General features: G+C 31.1%; 1 protein-coding gene across 3 annotated transcripts in view; it reads right to left on the bottom strand.

The window, feature by feature from the left end:
* The window catches only part of LOC129980896 (protein unc-93 homolog A-like), a 56,459-nt gene that overhangs the window by 5,754 nt on the left and 26,484 nt on the right, over positions 1–24,221 (bottom strand). For 2 of the 3 annotated variants that reach the window (XM_056091354.1, XM_056091356.1), the window contains exon 2: positions 271–1,632. In XM_056091354.1, coding sequence (XP_055947329.1) covers positions 271–1,518 — 1,248 coding nt within the window. In that variant the 5' untranslated portion in view covers positions 1,519–1,632. Of the gene's footprint in view, positions 1–270; positions 1,633–9,027; positions 9,106–24,221 lie in introns of those variants that run through there. The other variant, XM_056091355.1, reaches the window with a different exon arrangement.

Raw genomic sequence — 24,221 nt, 5'->3', positions numbered from 1 at the left:
GCTAAGGATTATTTCCAAATTTTTCACTTCAAAATACGGTGAGATAAATTTTCTGAAGGATTAATAATAATTTAAAGACAAATTGCGCAAAAATGAAATAAGTATCGTTAAAGAGGCAAAATATTCTAAATTATTGATGGTATAAATTTCCTTCGAACTTTCAGTGACAAATAGATGAAATGTGAGTAGTATTTTTTTTTCCTTTGTTAGAGTGATTAATTTACTCCTACAACAGATTCATTAAATGGTATAAAATGAACTTTAACATACCTTCGTAAAATCAGCCATATAAAACGCTTGAACCATGCTGGTGCAAATGGTTAGGGGTATTATAAAGAGCTGTTCTTTATTACGGATGAATTTAACGGTGGCAAAGATATGATTCCACGATAAAGTTACTTGCTTTTTAGATTTTTCCAAGTGATCCACAAATATCCAAATTAGTAGCACAGCTAGGATCCCACAAGCAAAACATAAACCGGTGTAATACTGTCTGATATCTGAGGGCACTTCTTCTATCTTAGAATTGACACACTCTTGGTCAGTATTACAAAAATCTGCCCCACAAGAACAATTTGAAGTTTTATTATAGTTTTCAGTATGTTTTGAGGCAAGCACATAGAAACTGATTAAATTGCTCCACACTTGTGCAGAACAATACGCCAAACCATGGAAGCCGAAAAACAAAGAATTCACAGCACTAAGAGACTTCGACTTTTGATTAGGATTATATTCCATCTTGTTTTTTGTATGCAACGCAAAAGGTTTATTTTTTTTTTCCTCAATAGTTTGAATGTCCTCAGATAATTTAGGATTATTGATTGTCTCGGAATTTAAGTTTTCAAAATCTTGAACATATTCAGTTGTTTTTTTGGAAGTTCTTTCCGAACATTGTCGATTTGATTCTGTTTCACTTCCAGGTTCAGAACGTTTGTATGATGGCAGATGAAATGATGGAGAAGTTTTTAGAGAGTTTTCGCAATCTCCTTGAAAGTTTAGACTTATTTCTGCTTCTTGCAGGAAATGCTTTGCAGATAGTTCTTTTATCTCTCCTTTACCAGATCTATAGGTGATCACAGGACTTGGAATATAATCAGTGGAATCATCTGTAACGTCTCTATAGAGAACTGAGCATTCATTGAAATATGTGCATTGAGCTCCCCAAAGTAAAGTGCAGCCAACACCGGTGATGACGGCTGACGGCACCAGAGTAATCCACGAAGGATAAAAATTTGCTGCAACGTAGGGCAAATACATAATCATTCCCAAAAGCTGAGTTGATTTACTGCCAAGTTTCTTGCTAACATAACTAGAAAGTAATAAAGACGAAATTCCATAAGTAATATGTATGACAGCTTGACCGACCGTGCCTATCCCTTCCTCTTTATTCATAGTCGTTTGGAGCATAATTAAACCATCACAAGCAGTGAACATCAATAGAAATGATATAGATATTGCAGTCAAATTTTTAATGATTCTTAATTTGCTAAAACTTGCGTTTTGGTTTGGGATTTCCATTCTTGTGCCATTAACTAAAGCTTTGCCGAATTTCACACAATTTATAAATTTCCGAATTTCACACAATTTATAAATGCCGAATTTCACAGCTTAAATGAAAATTTTGGAATGTTCCTGTTGATGAAAAGAATAATTTAATTAAGGACTATTTATAATATGGATATTTTCACAATATGAAAATTAGACAATAGACTTTGTTGCAATAAAAATTAAAATAGATTTATTGGTGATATCCCTTAGTTCATAAAATCATGCATAATATAAATCTTTTAATAGTCTTTTTATATAAATGTTAAATTATCTAGAAAAAAGTGTGGAAAATTTATTCGTGCACTCAAGCTCATTCGTGTCAGACTTGGAAACACATCGGACTTCCTGATTGCTAGTTTTAAAAAGAGAAAATGTTTTCAATCAAATTATTTTTAAAAACTACTATTAAGAAATGTTTCCCATAAAATATTAGTATTTGCTAGAAAATAATTCAAAATTTTTTTTGAATTAGCATAGGAAGGTTTCAATTACTATTTTGAAAATTCATTAATTAATTCTTCTATACTTATAATAAAGCTCAATGTGTGTGTGTGTGTGTGTTGGCGCTCTACAGGCCAGACCGTTTGACATACAGCTACCAAATTTGGTACATGTATACCTTGGAGGTTGGGAATGTGCACCTGGGGTTTCTTTTTTCGAATTTTTAATTAGAATTTTAATTATTAATTAAAAATTAACTTTCCCGCCAAAAAAATCTTCCATTTTCCCCACCGCCAACTTTTTCGCCAAAAAAATCTTCCATTATCCCCAGCGCCAAACGAGAAAGGCTTCAGTTTTTTTTTTCTCCCAACAGTAATGAGGCTAGGGTTAAAATTTTTCGGCGGATTATTTCAATCAGTTCTGTTTATTTTCTTAATGTTTGATGCATGTAAAATTAAACATTGTTAATGAATCAATCTTTCAGATTCATTCTGAAGTACTTTTGAATTAAAATAAAACAGAATAAAGGAAATTAAAAATTTCTAATCCGCATAGCGTTACCCCAACTGGCGTAGAAAAAAATCACGTATTTGCGTTACGTAACCGGCGAAGAAAATTCACGCATGCGCATTCTGTTCTGATTGTTGCCATGACAACGTTATCAATGGATGATTTAAATTATTTTTGGGTTAGTTGCATGCTTTTGTAAGTAAATTGTATTTATGTTAGTTATATATTTTTTGTATATGTTTATAGTTTTAAGTACATCGTTTTTTAAGTAGTTTTTTTAAAACCTGTTTTCAACCGTTTATTTTAAACGATTCGTTTTATTTTCTTTTAATTTTAATTTAAACATTGTTAATTAATAGATCTGCTCATAATGAATCTAAGAAAATTTTGTTGACCAACTCTTGAGATATTACATAAATTTAAAAAGATATTCTTTAGTGCCCATAAAGTTTAAACGCTGAGTGACTCTATTTTCAGTAATCAGATTATAAAAAAATGCTTTGTTTCAGTAAAAAATATTATTATATTAAATGAAGATAAATTCTTTCCACTTTAATTTAAAGCATAAATTCTACCGTTTTCAACCGTTTTTTTTAAACGATTCGTTTTATTTTCTTAGTGTTTGATGCATTTAAATTTAAACATTGTTAATTAATCGATCTGCTCATAATGAATCTAAGAAAATTTTGTTGACCAACTCTTGAGATATTACATAAATTTAAGAAGATATTCTTTAGTGCTCATAAAGTTTAAACGCTGAGTGACTCTATTTTCAGTAATCAGATTATAAAAAAATGCTTTGTTTCAGTAAAAAATATTATTATATTAAATGAAAATAATTCTTTCCACTTTAATTTAAAGAATAAATTCTACGGGTGCTAACAGAAAATGAGAGAGATACATATTACGTTATGACTGAAGGCCTTTATAATATTATGAAGGAATTATATGATAATCAAAATTTGAAGTTTTAAAATATTTTGATGAAGAAGCTATTAAAGTAGAAATTGCATAAAATATTTAATTATTAAAATTTTAACGAACATTAAGATTGGCGAACCGGCTGATCGCCAAAGGCGGCTAGTAGGTAATAAAACATTAAAGTGAATAAAATAAATTACTTCTGATATAAATTATTATTCGTTTGCTTTTAAACCTTTCTTGACATGTTCTACCAGAGTTCTGCTTTTAAACTTCGAATCGTCTGCATTTAAATTTTTCTCCACATGATCTTCCAGAATTCTTCTAATGTGTTCTGACAAAAAAGTTTCGAGTATTCTTGTTGTAAAACCATAAACAAATATTGTTATAAAACTGATTTTGAAAACTTATTAAAATAAGAGAAACAAATTATAAGAAAGAGAGATTGATGCAACTGAGAAGCTAAACTCTTTTAAGTTAAATATGGTGTAAAAAATAGATTTTGTGTGATATTTTCAAATCTATCATGGAATAATGCAAAAGGCTTGCTTAATTTTTAATTATATGAAATTTTAAGATGAAAAGGTGATTTTAATCTAATTACATAAAGTTTAGCTAAACGCTGCCGAAATTATTTAAAATTTGAAAGAAAAACAAAAAGTAAAAGAGGAGTTGGTTAATGTCTCACGATTGCCTAACAATCAAAAATCCTCAGTTTTCTTATTTGATCAAACGAACGAACAAAAAATGGTTTAAATTTGATAACTATGAATTGTTTTGAAAACCTTTTTTAGTAGTTTGCTAAATTGAGAGAAAAAAATGAATCGTATAAATTTAAGGTCATTAAAAAGATAAATTATTGTTCTTTAACAAGGTGCAAATGTGATTTTGCCTTTTTTGTGATGTAAAAATGCCATTTTTTAAAAATATTTCACTAGCTATTGGCTAAAAAATACGAACATTATCTTAATTTTCAATTTTTAATTAAATATATTAAGAAAAATTAATTTTGATAGTTAAAAATATCGCCATTTATGAAATGTATTTCAGAATGTCGCATAAAAATTTCAAGGGCTAGTTTTCCCGTTTAGAAGAAATTCTTGGAACCGACATGTATTTTCTGCTTAATATTATACATTATTCCTTATTTAAATGCTCTTTGGGCAGATTCGATCCAATCTTCAAACATTTAAATATTAGTCATCGCAAATTATTACTGATTACAAAGGAATATTTCAGGGTAGAGCATTATGCTACAATTATTATTGTTATTATCATTTCTCTTTCATGATATTTTATTTTAATTTACATTCAATCATAGTTTGAAATGCTGGGCCAAAGAAGCAGTTATTTTAATCAAGATTTTAAATTTTTTAACCAAGATTTTTATTAAGCACTTATTATAATTCCTAATATTAAATACCTAAAATAACAGTTTTGAACTGAAATAGAGTTCAGATTGCCATTCATATCGCAATGATTGATTATTTTGAAAATCGTAAGATAAAGATACATTTTCTGTTTCATATTAAGGATTTCATATAAGCTCTGTACCGTGTTTCACATTGCAGATTTCATTTTGGGACAGTATTTTTTTCAGCAACAGATATCCAGAATTTCCAATAATATTTAGAATAATTTACTGTCTCTAATAAATAGGAGTATTTAAATACAGAAAATGAAAGAAAGTGGAACTTTCATTTCGTATATTTTGAGGTTCAATTCAGAGTTTGAAATCTTCGAAACAATGTTTAGAAGATTTCGAAATATTTTTTAAAGTTCGATTCAGTTTTCTTGGCCTCCGCTTATTAAAATATATCAATCATTGAATTATGAGCTTAACGTTTTTTAAATTTTATGTCGTTTTATTTAAAACAAATACCAGCAATTAACGCTATTATTTAAAAAAGCAAGTTTATTTTATCGTTTGCTATAAAATATTTTTTCGCGGATTTTTTTAAATTCAACTTTATATATTCATAAAAATTATATCAAAATAATTCAAAATACATGGGGAATATTTTAAATCTCAATTTAATTAACTTTAAAAACTTCAATTCATAATAATTACGAGATTAATTTTCCCTACTCTATACTGCAAAAGCCAATTCTACAGACAGACGGATTTTGTAAAAATGTCTTTAACTACTTTTTGCAAAATAAATTATGATAATTATTTAATTTTTATTATTAAGGTTAAGGAAAAAAATCTAACATTCATAGCTCTAAAATATTTTTTTTTTTTGTATTTAAAAAGGCATAAAAATAATTTTTGTGTCATTATATGCTCCGAAGTTATTGTTGAAAATGATTAATTTTTAATTAAAAATCTAATTAAAATTGAGAAAAAGAGTTTCGTAGACAGTACTAACCTTAATTAATAAGATAAGAAACAAATACATTTGGAAGTTCTAAAATCTAAGATTTAGAAAGCACTTCAAACAATTTTCATACCTGAGCAAGTAATAAACAGTACACCATCTTAGAAGCCTTATCAGATTAAAATAATTTTTTTAAGTGATTGCTGAAATTCGAGACTGTTAAACATTGACTATTCTGGTCTTTTTTTTTTTCCGCTTTCAAAATTCGCTGACAAATGTCGAATGTATCCTCTTATTATCTTTTAAAAAATGCAAAATTTTTGTAGAACTTACATCAAAGGCAATGTTTCAAACGCTCCACATTGTTTCACTTGGACCCGTATCAACATTTAACACTATTTATATATATATAGTCTATCTACAGCTATAGGAGCAATGGTACCGTTGTTTTCTTAACTATCACACAGATATCTTTCTTATCAAGTACTTTGAAATGTAAACTAACACGATTAAATCTAGATTATATGTGCACTATTCAATTGGTTTCGTTTTACTTAAACTATTTTGAGACTCTAAAAAAATACCAAAATAAAGAAATTATGTAAATTTTTTATTTTTAATGCATCATCTTGGAAGTAAGCTAAAAGGTAGAAATATTATTTTATTTTAATGCATTTCTAAGAAGTGGCCTTTATATTTTAATTATTTTCTGTTATTAGGCCTTCAATATAATGTTACAAACATTATGGAATCATACAACTAGGGATTGCAATACCGGTATACCGGGATACCGAATACCGGTATTTTGAGCCATTCGTACAATTTCGTTATACCGGTATTCACAAGTTTAAATACCGGTTTTTCGGTATTTACTAGAAATTTTTAAAATTGTCTCCACTATATGTTCAGGTATCGCGAACATAGCAAAATAGTATACGTTTTTGTTTTTATGTCCCCATAACGGGCGAAATTAATTAGCTAACTAATGGTTTAATTAATTGCTTAAATCTAAATTAGCGAAACATGGATTACCCCTGAAAGAAAATATTGTATCCATAACGACTGATGGAGCAACAATTATGAAAAAAGTTGGAAAGTTGATTGGTGCAAATCAGCATTTATGCTATGCACATGGAATTCAATTAGGAGTAATAGATGATTTATACTGAAAAAAAAAACCCCAGAAGAATCCAAACATTGTGGACATAGAAATTTCGGATTCCAACTTTGAAAAGAGTAAGAGTGAGAGTGATATTGATAATGAAGATAATGACAATGTAATTGTTGAAGATATTGCTAATGAGGATGAAATATTAACCTATCAAAAATTGCTTCCTATAATTTATAAAGTTCGAAAATTTTTTAAGATATTTAAACGTTTCCCTATAAAAAGGATATATTACTAAAATATATACTAACTGAAAATAAAACAGAATATATGTTAATATTAGATTCTAAAACACGTTGGAACAGTTTACTCCTAATGATGGGACGATTTTTGAAACTGGGAAATCCAATCAAAAAAAGCAATCGACTTAAACCTGTAAATTAATTTTTCAGATAGTGAATTCGGCTTAATATCCAGAACCATATCAGCTCGACTTCCAATAAAACTGACTATTGAGGCATTATGTCGGAGAGATTTGAATTTATTAACAGCTAATGCAACAAAAAATTTCATGTTGCATTCACTGAAAGAACAGCACGCATCACTATCTGAAGAATTATATATTACATTGAAAAATCTCACAGAAGCAATTCATACCGAAATAGAAAATGTCTTATGGTATTTACATAATTATAATGATTTTAAAAATGAAAATGAAAAAGAAGAAAAGAAAATAACCCAATTCAAATCTGATTAAGTTTAGAGTAAATTTTCTTAAAAATGTTTACCCACAAACCTATCCACATTCGGAAGAATTCGGTTCAATTATCGAAGATTATGATGTCACTACTGTCGATAGTGAAAAGGAATTATCTCTTGAACAAAAATTAAAATTAGCAATAAATAAAAAAAATCAACTAACCAAAATACAATACAGAAATCAGCTATATCCAAAACCATCCGACGAGAAATCGATTTATTTGAAGATGAGGCATGTTGAGGTAAATACTTGGAAAAAGTATATCGCGCATTGCTAACAGTACCACCAACTAGCGTAGATGCCGAAAGAGCGTTTTCGACAGCTGGTAATTTTTACACAAAATTACTTTTCAGGCTTAATGACAGTACAATGGATGCATCATGTTTTTTAAGATCACATTTCAAAAATTTGTAATAGTACCACAGACTGAATAGTGATATTTACACTTTTTTGTGATTTAAATAAATAAGATGTTTCTTTACTTTTTTGTGATTATATACCGTTATAATTTATAAATTACAAATTATTTTTGTGATATTTACACTCTCTAACAAAACTGGCAAATAAAAGATAGAAACACCTGTGTTTTCTTTTTTTCTGAAATGTCTAATACCGGTATTAAAACCGGTATCCCGGTATTAAGATTTAAAAAATACCGAATACCGGTATTGAAATTTTGGTCCGGTATTACAGTCCCTACATACAAACAGTTTCTTTTTTATCAAAAATTATTGATAGATGACGTCATTCGTAAAGAATCAAAATTTCATTAAATGAATTAAATAATTATAATGAAGTTCCAATTATATTAAAATAGTGCATTTTTATAAAGGGTATTCAAATGCAAAAAAAAAAAAAAAAAATGAAAATTCCTGCTAATAAGCAAGTCTGAAAAAATTATTACTAAATTTAGTCTTTATAAATATGAAAGACACCGTGTTAAATTGTTTTAAAAAGTAATGTTAGATGTATGAATTTTATTTTTTACCAACTTTAATACTTTGAAAAATCTTTAACACTGCCAAACGAGAAGAATTGCATAGCATTTAAATTGGCATTATAGAAAGGCAATTTTTAAAATTTTAAAATAATCTTTAATATAAAATCTGTGATATTGTATTTTCAGAAGTTATGATGATGAAGTTATAATGTCATAATCTCCCAAAATCTCAAATTAAAAATTAATTCTTAGAAACTCTGAAATTATATGGTGTGTGTCTTTCGGACATCAAACAACATGATAATGTGATAAAGTAACAATTATAAGCAATGTCAAATTAGGAGACAGATATTTTTAAAGCAGTATTCTGTATTATTATAAAAAATGTTACTTATTTGTAATAATAATGAAATATAATATTAGATAAATTAAGCAAACGATATTAAAATTAATTTATAATATTCAGAAATTCACCAACCAGCAATGAATCAATGGTAAAATCCTATGCTGTTTATGAATCGGCAGCCATCCGCAGGTGGTAATGAATACTCTTTTGAAATTTTTATCGTTTGTTCTCCGATGTTAACATAGCAGTAGAAACCAAATGAATTCAAACAGCTAAACATACATACAGCAAGGTACGTGTTAAATACACATTTCTGTTGCTACATGTTTTTGGTTATTTATTTCATGACACACATTTTACGAATGTTGAACGACATGGATTCAACATAGAAAACATTAAAAGCATAGAGCTAATAATTATAGGGCTATTTTAAATTATTATTATGGCTATTTATCGATTCCAAATTCAATCTGCTTTGCATTTATCCAGACTGACTGTATTCTCCATCGGACAGGGAAAACGCTCGCTAGATTTTCCCTTTTTAGGGATTACTCTGGTAACAGTACGTGATAATTCAAGAAGTTTTTGAAAGAAGGAATAAACGTTCATCTGTAGAGGTGTAGACTAAATGCAACGAAAAGATTTTGAATTTCACAATCAGGATTTTTAAATGAGCCAGCTTTAATAACTATAATATAATATGTTTATAAGTTGGATGCTATCTGTTAATTACATGTGTATGATGTGAGATTGAGAATGCAGGTACTTCTTGAATAGTATGTATCCATTAAGAAAGTATGGACCTATTTAAATTGAATTTTAATTCAAAATGAATCTTAAAATTTTTCCTTTATTACGATTTATATAGCCGAACACGAACCGTTTTTGCGCTACTTTCAAATCAAAAATAAACGAATTTTTCAACAATTTAAATTTTATATTCATATAATTTTTACTTAAAGAGTATATATTTAAGGCTGCTGAATTGACATGTTATTGCTTTTAAATTAGGAGCAAAACGAAAAATAAAATAAAGATAGATGAATCAAACCTAAGACGTAATAAAGATAAAAGCAAAATTCTAGACTGTAAGAATGAATTAAATTTATGTGTAACTTATTTTATGAAACTCATAATATTTTGTTTACAGAATATGTCTTTATATTATAAGCATGATATTTTTGTCACTAATAGTTTGAAATCTCGGAGCGGTCTTCAATGAAATATAATTTTTCATAGTCTTTGAAACGTTTTGTAGAGCAAACCAATCGTGCTTTCAGCTTCCCTATCAGGATATACTTAATTATTGGGAAGTAGGTGTTCATTATCTAAGTTTTTTTTTAAATTCTTCTTAGTTTTTAATTAATAATTAATGGAAATATTAATGCTTTTTCTCAATAACATCAAAGCATATTTTAGTTTAAAAAAATATCAATTTTACTGCAAAAAGAAAAGCAAAGAAAAAAAAAGGATTTTTATGTTATTTCAATGCAGTTTTTGTTAATAAGTTTCATAAAATTTGCTATACAAAGGTTTTTTTAAACAGATTTTTGTTACTCAATTGCTATTTATATGCTCAGCAGTCTATTTAACAGAGAAGTTGGCATTTACAGTTCATAAAAAGAATAATAATTACAGAATTATTAAAAATTGTCATATTTATAATTAATTAATTTACATTTTAAAATGTTTAATTCTCTAATTTTGTGTTGAAATTTAAGGAAAAAGTTTCGTATTTTGCATTATGATATAATTTTATGAATTTGGAGACTTGCAACTAGTTGATGGATTTGAAGACTGGAGATCACTTTTTCTACCTTTGAATTTAGAGTTTTCAAGGCTGACATAATCCGGTTTGATCCTTAACCTATTCTGGGTTTGATCCTAAACCTAATCAGGCTTGATCGCAGTTCAAATCGATTCAAACAGAATCACTCCCAATCTATTTTGTTCCTCTATCACTTCCCTCCAAAATTCGTCTTCATTTTCTCACTGAAGATTTTAATTTACTTATTAATTTTATATTATTGTTTAATTATTCTTTTATTTGATTATTTATTTAATTAATCATTGATTGATTTTACTTACTGACTTTTGTGAATTTCGATTACACTTCTTGTTGCTTTGACAAAAATCATATTTTGTTAATTGAATGTTTTGATAAGAAGTTGCTCTTCGAAAAACAAATATAAATAATTTATATAATATAAATATAAATAAAAAACAAGATATGCTCCCTTGGCTTAAAAATCACTGACTTCGTCAACGAGCTTGTCCATGGCAAATGTCATTAGAAACAATAACAACAACTGATCTTTAATATATTTCAATTCATAATTGGAAATAGTATGGAATGTATTATTAAAAATTCTGGAAAATTAATTTTTAGATGGCGCCATTGTTGTAAAATCTATTTTCATTGCTCTTCGAAAAACAAATAGAAATAATTTTCTAAAATGTTAATCAGATGGAAATTTTTATAAAGACGGGATAATTGTTATTATTTTATAGTTATAAAAGACGATAAATGCTGCAAAATCTTCAAAAAATAGCTGTTTTCTTTTTCGCAGTTTATATTGAACGATAATTTGTATATAAAAAATATTTTTTAGTTGTTCTATGATCAGATATGAGGAATTTTCAAGACTCGAAGAAGGAAAATTCTGTAACAACGTAACTTTTCCGACCAATTTTATTCTGAAGTTGAATGGTTGATTATATGGCTGTAATGAAAAAAAAAATCCAATTTGTTTACCATATTGTTAATGAATTTTTCGGGGTTCTTTGCCGATTTGTTGGTCGATGAAATAAACCGCTCTTTAGTAATAAACGAAGACACTAATACAAGGACATCAAATATACAGCCGAGACGAATACAGGCAATAAACAGTAGCACACTACAACAAACAGTAGCCTACAAGTAGTAATCAGTAGCAATAACACCCACAGCACACAAAGCGGCCAGACAGAATTTAGCAAAAGGAGGGAATCTACGTAACTTCACTCTACGGTCTCTCCAAATATCTGCAATTCACCACTGTCGCCTTGCTTTAGCTGTATCCAACTGCCGACACGACTGGCTACTGTACACACGATACGATGCTGCTTGTACAATAAAAACCAGGACTCGGCACACAGCACATTTCAGCAATCCTTTGAGCTCCACACAACACTTGCTTTTCTCTGGACTGATACAAATCTTCGCCATTGGCTTTTTCCATGATTACGACTAGTTTTACGACTGATTTCGGCTTTAGACCGCTTGCCTTTAAAATTCTCGGAGGATAAAGTTCTGAAATAATCAGGCATATCTCTATTCCTATTGGCTCAATCGCAAAAATTCTGAAAGTTTCCAGTAATATCTATTTTTTCATCCAACTCGCCAAATGTTCGCCAGGTTTGTCGCCAAGCTCTAGGATCACCGATCTAGGCACCCGATCAGCATCCAACAGAGCTGATCGTAAAAACGGTTTTTTCAGTGATCGAACTAACCATGCGGGGATGCAACATTACAGATTTAAAACAAAATTTACAGTATGGTGCAGATAATGCATGACATTTTGATGGTGTAAATGATTTATCTACGTGATCTTTCAGAAAAATAAAAATTCATGACAATTCTAAAAACCATTTAAAGAATGCACAAATAAAACAATGCTTTCCTAAACTTCACATTTGGTTTTGAAACTTAAAACTTCAGTCAACTTATGTGTTTAGTAGCATCTTTGAAGGTAAATATTCTTGATAAATATTTTTTTTTCAGAACTACCAGTTTCTGTCTAATCGTCAAGGTCAAGACGATAAGAAAACTGCCGAGTCAAGCCTAAATCATTATCACGCGATGTGGTTTTGATTTAAAGATTCAATTTCTTTTTCTTTTTTCTCCCCTTCAAAATTTCCGTATTTATTAGCTGCAAAAATTATTCTAAATTCTTTCATGAAATTGTGAGCTTCTGTTGTTGAAACAAATATTATTCTTGAATAAAATTAACAATATATTATTCAATACACAATCTAAGGTATCCATTAGATGAAAAAGAAAATCCATGTATTTTGTCACAAGAATATTAACATGGCGATCAGTAGTAACGTGATTTCCGTTTCCGGACAACAGTGATATTCTTAATTTTTGTAAACAACGACCAAGCATAATATAAAATCTTTAAATTGAAAGCCTTAAAATGTAGTTTCAAATAACAAAATCTCCAACCAGCATTCGAATATAGTGAAGCAAATACAACCAGAGATATAAAAGTATAGTTTACTATTTAAGCTTGCAATACATTTATAAAAAATAATACTAATTTATAATGATTACTTTTAATGCCTAAAGAATGAGTCTGAGCCTCGTTTAAAGTTTCTCGACAGTTTTGAAAATGATGAGAAGAGTGGAAATCAGAAATAAAATTTAAGTCTAAAGAATTAAATTAATTTAATTAAAATTTAAATAAAAGAATCAAATTAATTAAAGAAAATTTTTGCCCAAAAAATATACAAATATATTTTTAATCAAAAAAAAAAATTTAAATCGAATCCAAATTTTAATTTGTACTTTGGAAACTTTCTAGAAACCTGATACTTATATAAATGGACTTTTCAAATGCAGCACCGTATTAAAATTATTTTTTAATACAACTGCTATTTTATAGCAAAGAATAGTGGGCCAGGACGAGGATAACAGGGTTTTTGGACTTATAAAATTTGTATTTATGATTGGAAATTTTTGAAAAAAAATAGATTTAATTGTTTATTTTCGAAGTTTATATTTTTAATTAACTAAACAAAAAAATACTTTTCGACTGAAAAATAAAACTACGTTTTGTCTTATCGAATTCTGCAAAACGATGCTCATTTTATAAAAAAAACAAAAGATGAATTTATTCGTCATTTTCATTTTTTACACCTGTATATGCGCAATTTGGCCACATCTTACACTTCCGCATTCACCACAGTTTTAGTAGATTGTAATTATTAATAATCACAAAAAAATCACTTTATATTTTTTGCTTTTTCTATACAAGGTACAGAGAAAGTATTATAATCGTAAAAAAATTCGAACACTAGATTTTGACGTATCTTCACATTTAAGATCTGCCTCGGTTTTTTGGGAAATGTCTGTTTCCGTCTACCCCTCTTTGACAAGGATAACAGAAAACCACTTTCATCTAGAAGCATGAAATTTGTTATGCAGGATTTGCATCAAATTTGTAGATATCTCTAAAATTTTGATCAAAATCCCTTCAAAGGAAGTCTGCCTATTCGCTGTCCGAATATACGTTAACACGCTAACTACAAAATGAACTCCAAATGAAAAATCTAGAGTTAAAATTCGGTACAACATCCATAGTTTAGACAACTATCAAAATGTGAGCCAAATTCGTCTGTCAGTCTGAGCTTTCAGAAACCTGCAAACGCGATCACTCGAAAATGCATTGAAATGCATCAAACCTGATGTGGAATTTTGTAACTACAAGTTTAGTTTCCAAGTAAGCTTCAATAAGTTTCAAATTTTTGTTTCGATTGGTTGGGAAAAATGCGTCTGAAATACAAATTCGAGTTTGTGATACAATTAACAGCATGCCAGGGAGTACTCGCCAAAACCTCGCCAAGGAACACATGATGGATTCGATAAAAATACTACATTCAAGTTAGATATTTCGTATCGATTGTACCCCAATGTCATGCAAGGTGTACTCTGGTATGGCACCTCTATTAGAAAATTTGCTAGAAATCTTTGCGAAGACCCCTCCCGCTGGTTTTTCCCATATTTTACATCAAACAGCTTCAACATCCATTCATAAAAATTAATATTATATGGATTACTTGGCAGATTCTTTAAAAATGACATTCGTTAAATTGACAAAATATAATGAATATTACGGGATTGACGGAAAGCTATTACTTTCAATAAATTTAATATTAATCCTTGTTATAGAATGAATTATTACAAATAAATGAAAAGTAACTTTTTTTCATTATTTAAATGCCTGTTTCATTCCATTTTCAGAAACGAACCCAAGAAATGGAAATTTGATTTTACTTGTAACCGTTACATTCTATAGAACCAGAAATTCATTACTTTGCAACTTACTCTGAAAATACACGTCGTAGGCAATGAATAACAAAACTTTTTAGAAGGTTTTTTTTTTTAAAACACAGCTGCAACTAAAGTAAACAGGCATTAGAAAATAACACTGAACCCCTGAAATTGGTCTCCCCGAATCTTTCTCATATATCCTCCAATAAAAGTTTCATCCCCTTTCCTCTGCATTAAATTGTGGATTTTGATTTTCAGTAAGGCCACGAATACCTAACGTGGCACTGGTGAACGATAGTTACGAAATTAAATTCTTTTGCGTGAATCTAGCATGTTTATTGAATCTATGGCGAAAATATTTCGATGCCTTTTTGCTGGCCAGTTGATACCAGAATCTGACAGAAAACTGCAATTGAAGATACACGATCACATACAAATTTTATTGATATAAGACATTGAATTTATGAGTAATTGTTTTCACATGCATGCGAAAGTACAGAGGGACAGACGATCAAGATTTGGTTCCAAGATTGATAAGTATCTATATTTCAGATGTTAAACAATGTGTGCCAAAGTTTATCAACCTTGCGTTTTGACTTTTGTAGTTATAGAGTTCACTTATTCTCGAACAAGTCTACAGACAGATTACCTGTCAATGAATTTTGCTCAAAATTTGATAAAAATAGACACATTTGGTGTAAAGACCGTATTCTAAATTTCATCCTTTTAGCTGAAAGCTGTTTTAAGTTATCTTTGTCCCAGACAGACAGACAGACGGACATTTTCCAAAAATATGGTTTTGGAATTCTGCATGGTTTAAACTTTAAAAATTCGTACAAATCTGGAGTTCGAATTTTTTGACAATTACAATTACTTTCTCGCATACAGCGTACACGAGACAGTAATAAATGTTCTTTGCAAGCATTGCATATGTAATTTAAATGTCATGCAAAATATTTTAAATCAATTACCAGCTCGTTCTCCAGGAACGCTGGATCGACATTGAATAAATTATCTTATGTATAATTTGTTTTTTTGATTGTTTCAAACAAATATTTTTAAGCATCATGTTGCTTTAGACATGAAAGCCTTGTTATTTTAATAGCCTTACGCCGATTTTGCTTATTAATGACATGAACTTTTTGTGTATATGAATTGTCCTAATGGAATCAATTCTTATGGCTAGGTTATCACTATGCCTTTTGATATCATATGATATAATCACATGGTATCATAGTGTAAAAACAAAGTCCCTTGTTTACCAACTTCATTCAAAATATACTGTTATGAGTCATACTTAAATGTCCTGCCAGAAACCTTCATTATATACTTTTTTTGGTCAATTCCTTTGGGGATGTGTACGGAGAAAAGAGTCCAACAAGACCAATAACGGATAAAGTCTTTTTTTTCTACATAGTTAAAGCACTAATTCACAGTAGCAAAAGGTAAAAGAAGTACACACAAAATGAACAGTAAAATGCAGGTCACAAGCAGAAGAGCAGTAATATGCAACCGTAACAGTACAAGGAGCTCAGAGAACGCGCAGGAGAGAGACTTCGTTGGACTACTCACGACTCTCAATTCGTCTGCAACTCTCAATTGACTTTATACTGACTGCTTGGAGGTCCGTCTCCCAGCTTTTTCAATTTCAGTGACAAAGCATAGAAGATTCTAAAAAGATTGTAGAAACTCAGGTCCTAATGCAGATACCACCAAGATTTTTATAGTTTCTAAAGTCTTCGACTTTTTCGCCAAAGTCGCCAGATTCATCGACATTTCGCCCAATGATAGCTAAGATTTCGGATCATTACTTTTTTCTTGAAATCCCCAAATCCATTACTAAGTCGCTGAAGGGCTCAAAGATCAAGGATTATTGATTAGGCATCTATTCCGGAACTATTCAATATCAACAACCATTATTATACCTTCTTTACCAGAGACTTCCTTATTTACCAGAGATAGACAGAGAAACAATATTAGAAATTTATAACATTATTTTAACTCAGTGTCTAAGAATTTCTTTCTTATGATAAATTGTATTTAAATTTCTTGATAACAAAGCTTGGTTTTTCATGAAAGTGAATTGCTTCTTCTTTTAACTACATTTATAAAAAACATTTCGAAACATATTTATTTTTATTATTTTCTACCTTTTAGTTTTTACTATATTGTAGTTCATGTTTACAAATAGCACAGAATTTAAACACTAGAATTTATTATGTAATCTCTAGATCACGTTATTTCTATGAATTGATAAAATATTCTATTGTCATCCGGAATCAATAAGTATACAAAATTCTAGTATAAGAGAAAGTGAGGGTTAATTTAATTGCAAAATTCTGTACTTAGAAACTTGGAACATAGGAAAATAACTAAAAGCAATTAAAATATGAGATTAACTAACACTTGAAGCAGAAACCCTCACTTACATTGCCAGATTGCGTAGAGAAAAATTATTTTTAGAAACAGGATTCTTCTTCTTTTTCCATAATGCTCGCTCGTATACAAACAAAAACTAATTATTAAAATCGGAATGAAATAAATAGTGATCCACTAACTTAAAGAATGTAATGTAAATAAAAAATAATGCTGTAATAAAATAATGCCGTAATTTCCAAATGAAGTGAGAATAATGTTGCAAATCTGTCATGTTGCTTTCCAGAACGGTAAGGGCAATCACTGGAAAGACCGTTTTACGATCAGCTCTATTGGATGCTGATTGGATGCCAATCAGTAATCTCAGGGCTTGGCGATCGTTTGTTGACCTGTCGATGAATTTGGTGGTTTTGGCGAGAGAATAGGTAATACTGGAAACTTTCCGAATTTTAGCTATTGACTCAAAAGGAACCGAGACACCGTTCCAGAATATTCTCTGGCCGCCTCCGAGAACTATAAAAGGCCAGCCGTCTCAAGCCGAAGTCATTTGCGAATCGAGTCGTAGTCTTGAAACGAGTCGTAAGCATGGAAAGAGTCAACGGCGAATAGTTGTTTCAATCCAACAAAGTGCAAGCGCTGTGTGGAGCACAAGCGATTGCTGAATTGAGCTGTTTGCCGAGTCCTGGTGTTTATTGTAGAAGCGGCATCGAGTCATGTGAGGAGTAGCCAGTCGTGTATTAGTGGGTCATCAGTTGGATACATCTGAAGCGATTAGACAGTGGTGAATTGCAGACGTTTGGAGGGATCGTAGAGTGAAGCTGCGAAGATTCCCTTCTCCTTCTGAATTCTGTCTCGCCGCTTTTTGTTTTGTGGTTGTAACTACTACTTGTGGGCTAGTGTTTGTTGTAGTGTGCTGCTGTGTGTTTACGTTCATCTCGCCTCTATATCTGTTGGCAGCGTAGTCTTGCCTTCGTGTTTAATAAAAGTCATCATTCGTTATTGAGGTCTCTTGATTTATTTCACACTTTACACCTTCTACAATCGAACCCGGTGACTTTACGGACTTAGCGAAATTGAAGTTCCGTGACAATATGATGAATTAGCTTAAATATAAAATAATTAATATTTCAAACCTCATCTCATTGACATTTGCAACAATTCAATATAAAATAATGTAAATAAAGGGTGATTTTTATGATTCCATAAAGGATTTTTATTCGTGCTAAGCTTCGTTTGCACGCATAAATCAGTCAATTAAGTTATTAAAGAAAACAGTTTTACTTGCTTGGCGCCGAAACAAAATATTTGGATTTGCATTTCCGAAAATAATGCAGAATAAAAGTGCGGGAATATTTTTTAACTCCGCCACCTACATACAGTCGTAATACAGGGAGGGTAAATGTAAAAACTCTAAACATTCATAAAACCTGAAAAAAATAATCAAAATAAAAAACGCTTTGCAGTTTTAGCATTCATGGTTCGCGGAATTTTTTTTAAAGATAAGAATTTTTTTTAATCCAATAGATGGCGCTGTAAGAACGACTCAGTTGTAAATATGCAAATGAGACTGGTGATTTTAAATACTTACGCTCTTGATCCAGATCCAGATGCATGCCGTGAAAGGGAATAAGGCTGGAAAGTGGGAAAGATAAAGCTTTATTGGTGAAGCTATTTTACCTGAATCAGAAATCAGCGACTGTTCTACTACGCAGATTCCAACTTCAAAAAAATATGAAGACTGGAAAAGGACCTTTAAAGCTTTTAACATGAAGCTTGTTCAGTGATTTGAGAAAACTGAATAGCTGGAAGATGGACAATCAAGTCTAAGGCAGACACGTTCGACTTGCTTTCAGCCCAAATGAAAACATTAGCGTCAGAATCCGCTGCAGGGACTAGCAATGAATGAGAAGCAGGCAGAAGTCAAGTTTCCATGGCCTCCTCGGTCTTCAGATCTGACGCCAGCAGGCTATGAGTAAATTTAAAATCCCGAGTACCTCGATCCCGCCCATCCAATCTGTTGGAATTGAGAGATTCAATCTACTGAGAACCGGCACACAGCCGGACATGCTGAAATCTCCCATTGATGGATTTGTGTCACGCCTGCAATGTGTTATCACCTGTGGTGGCGGACATGTGGAACATATATCGCTATAATAAATGAATTGGTAACATTATTTGTACAACTTATGTGTCTTTTCTTTCAATTATTTACAAAAAAAAACGCCACCTATAGGATGTTTTTTAAATAATTTTTTATATTAAAAATTACTATGATTTATCGATGCTAAACCTGCAAACCGTTTTTGATTTTGCTTAATTTTTCCGAGTTTTACAAATTTAAAAAGTTTTTACGGGCGTTTTTCCCACCTTGTATATTATGTAATAGAATACCATTTTGAATAATCTGATTATATCTGATTATAAAGTTGAAAATGATCCTTACTATGAGAATAATTAAAACAAATTCATTTGTAGATATTTATTTAAAAGTTTCACTCTGTTTATCTCTTAGGCTGAAACTCCTTTCAGCCAGTAGATATCCTAGTAATCCCAAACATGCAATCGTAAACATGATGTACAGTTTGACTGAAGTGCAGAGGAATTCACCGTAGAGAAATGGTAGCGCAAATCCAATGGAGCCGTACAAGTTCAAGCTTGAAAAGGCCGTTTCTTCCTCTCCTTGGAAAAAAACTCCATAAAGAGCTAAACGAAAAAAAAAAAAACTATTACAATAAATTTCTAAAAATTATTTACTTGCCTAAAAGTGTCTGTTCTTAGTTAACTTTCGTCTTATTCGTTGAAACCTACGGTACGCACTACAAGATAAACTATATACGGACACTTGGATTCAAATTTTTTTACTTTCTCGTTTACGTAGTACAGAAAAAGCATAGAAATCGCAGAGAAATTCGAAAGCGAGATTTTGACGAATTTTTGGGGAAATTATCCATCTGCCTGTCTGTGATATAGATGACTTGACGATTGAAATCTGGTATATGATCTTTTTGAAAAATGTCCAGATTATTGAATTTTGAGTAAACTCTGCTCAGCGGAATTCTGTCCTACTGTTCGAATATAAATTAGTGCAATAACAACAAAACCGAAGTGTTGACATGAAATAAATGAATTCTTTTTAACTTACTGAACTCGTAATGCCATGGGCAATTCATTATGTGATATTAAAATTACAAATAAAATAATAAACCGATTACGTATTGAGCCAAATCCAAAAAAGTGTTGATCGCTCGAGGCTCTATATTTTCAGCAATATATGAGCGCGATAGCTCAAAAACACAATGAATGGATATATCACATCTGGCATGAGATTTTGTGACTATCATTGTTTTTGGTATCAAATTTTTGTTTGAATCTATTTTATAAAATTGATCTAAATCACAAATTCCATTCGTTTCGATTCATTTAATAATTCACGCTAAATTTAATACTTCGCGATTATTGTACTGACGTTCCATGCAAGGCTTTCTCTGAAATAGCAACTTTTTTAGAGCGTATGCGAGAAAGTTCAGAAAGACTCTGTTCTTTTTAGTATACTTCATGTATCAGAATGATGTTTTCCATGGAAGACTGCAAAATATAAAATAGGCATCACATTCATGTATCATCCATTATAATTATACGTGTATACAGGATGATTCAAAACTTATCGTTCAAATTTCGTGGGTTGGTAGGGAATACGTCATAAAACCGATTTCACATAGGAAGGTATGACCGCAAACGTTATCTGCATGGGCGAAATGGACAAGGCAAGGGAACACAGGGATACAGTACATTTAAGTAGTAGTGAATATGACTTTTATTCCAACAAAGATAAAGTAAAAGTTAACAGTAGGTGCAGTTCGTGCCATTGATGCGAATACGGGATTCCCAGTGCCGTTGTATAGACTGCCCAATGTCTGAAGCGGCCACTATTCGTGCAACACTGTCCCTTTCACTATGACGTGGATTTTGTACATATGGTCTTTCATGGCCAGGCACAAAAGGAAATCTACCGACATAAATCAGGTGACCTGGATGGCCAAGCGATCGTTCTGACGATTCATTGAGCTCCGAATGTTCGGTTCAGGTAATAACGCGCAACAGTTGTGCTATGGTCTGGAGCTCCGTCGTGCTGATATCACATATATCGACGGATATCCGAAGGCATTGTCCGTAATACGCTCGGGTGTTTTTGAAAAGGTTCGATGGTCGATGCAACGGCGCTGTGAATCCCGTGTTCGTGTAAATAGTCGCAATCCCTATTATGAAGCACCAATTGGTAAAGAATGTACTTTACCTTGTTGGAATAAAGGTCACTTTACCACTTTACTCTACTGTTTTCCTTGTGTTCACTTCACTTGTCCATTTTGTCCATTTAGATAAAGTTTGAGGGCATATTTACCTATGTGAAATCTATTTCCTGAGATATTCCCTACCTTCCCACGACATTTGAATGAAAAGTTTTGAATTACCAGATATAGGGATTTCACTTCCACCCAAAGCACCATGCATCCATTCACCAGAGGATGGCACCACCGATAAACTGACAAGTATATCACAATTTGATATTTAGGTGCGGGTTATATTAATTATTTTATTGGGAAGGATACTTCTCAATAAAATTATTAAATATTCAACAGGAAATAATACGAGGGTAGCAACATAATTCGGCAGATTGGGATATTTTACCGCATCCTACATATTCTAAAGATCTCGCTCCATCGGATTATTACTTCGTTCTGTCCTTAAAAAATACTCTTCACGATAAGCGCTTTAAATCCATCAGCTGAATAAAAGCGAATCTCGAGGATTATTTCTTGTCCAAAGCACAAAAATTTTGGAAAGAAGACATAATGAGTTCCTGAGAGATGGAAAAAGGTAATAGAGCAAAAGAGCTCTTACATAACAAAATAAATAATATCTTAAACAGTAAATATTGTGTATTCATTTCATTTTAGATAAAAGAAAGAAACTTATGGGACACCCTGATACGTTCATTCAAATCTAATAAGAGCATTTCTTGATTTTTAAATAAATTCAATATCAGATTTATGACAAAATGGGGAAATACAAATTCATTAAATTAAATAAAATGTACTTTAACATACCTTCGTGAAATCGGCAACATAAAAGGCTTGAAGCATGCTGGAACAAATGGTAAACGGTATTATAAGAAATTGTTCTTTATTTCTGATGAATTTAATGGTGGCAAAAATGTGATTCCACGATAGAGTCATTCGTCTTTTAGATTTTTCCAAGTGATCCACAAGTAGCCATATCAGTAGTACAGAAAGGATTCCACAAGCAAAGCACACGCCTGCGTAATATTGTCTGATATTTGCAGGGACTTCTTCTATTTTAGTATCAACACACACTTGGTCAGTATTACAGAAATCTGCCCCACAAGAACAATTTGAAATTTTATCATAGTTATCCACACGTCCTGAGGCAAGCACATAGAAACTGATCAAATTACTCCAAACTTGTGCAGAACAAAATACGAAACCATGAAGGCTAAAAAACAAAGAATTCACTGAACTAAGAGATTTGGACTTTTGATTATGATTATTTTGAATATTTTTAATTCCTTGTAACTCGATATTATCTCGTCCGGTTTCCTTAATGGACTGGATGGCGTCAAACGATTTATGATAAGTAATACTTTCGGAATTTAAGTTTTCAAAACCTTGATCATATTCTGTTATTTCGTCGAAAGTTTTTTCAGAACATTGTGGATTTGATTCTGCTTCACTTCCAGGTTCAGAACGTTTATATGATGTCAGATATATTGGTGGAGAAAATTCTAGAGAGTTCTCATAATTTTCTTCAAAGTTTAGACCTTCTGATTTTTCCATGAAGTCTTTTCCTAATAATTCTTTTGTTCCTTTTGTATTAGGTATCACAAGATTTGGAACGTAATTAGGGGATTTGTCTGTAAGGTCTCTATAAAGGACTGAGCATTCATTAAAATATGTGCACTGAGCTCCCCAAAGCAGTGCGCAACCGATGCCAATCATGGCTGCTGATGGCAGAAGAGTAATCCGTGAAGGATAGAAATTTGCTGCAATGTAAGGTAAATATAGAATCATGCCCACAAGTTGGGCATTCTTAGTACCAAGTTTTCTGACTAGATAACTAGAAAATAATAATGACGATATTCCGTTAGAAAGGTATAGGACAGCTTGAGCAGCCGTGCCTTTCTCTTTATTCATCGTCGTTTGCAGCATGCCTAAACCACTGAAAGCAGTGAACAACAAAAGGAATGATACGGATATTACAATCAAATTCTTAATGATTCTTAATTTGCTGAAGTTTGTGTTTTGGTGAGGGTATTCCATGCTTGGGTAATTGGGTAATTAAGACTGTGAAATGTTTCTCAGAATCTCTTGCAGCATATGATGAAATGGGGAAAATGCCTATAGATAAAAAAAACGCATTTTTAAACATTTGCGATAGTAGAATAATAGCAAATTTTGTTGCAATAAATAATTAAAATTCATTCACTGGCTGATTCATTTATCTTTACTGGTTATTAAAAGAGAGACTTAACTGCATTAAAATGGTTCGTGTACACAATCAATAGAAAAAAATGCAACACGACTTTAATATCTATCACACTCTGAAGCTTAAATATATCTTTGTGGAGATAAACATGAACATATATTAGAGATGAAATTTAACCACACGCAAACAGTATTCCTAGAGTATCAAATGATAATCTAAAACGGCTAGTTAGTAATACATATTGTTACAAATCTGGGATGCTGCTTCCGAGCATGGTTGGTTCAATCACTGGAAAGACCATTTTATGTCAGCTCTGCTGGATGCTGATCGGATACCGAATCAGTAGTCTCAGCTTTTGGCAACAAACTTGGCGATTTGGTGATGGATTTCGCGACATTGGCTACAAAATAGA

The sequence above is a fragment of the Argiope bruennichi genome, chromosome 8 (assembly GCF_947563725.1).
Source record: "Argiope bruennichi chromosome 8, qqArgBrue1.1, whole genome shotgun sequence".
Classification (NCBI taxonomy): domain Eukaryota; kingdom Metazoa; phylum Arthropoda; class Arachnida; order Araneae; family Araneidae; genus Argiope; species Argiope bruennichi.
Note: the sequence above shows the minus strand (reverse complement) of the source record. Positions and strands in the feature narration are given on the sequence as shown.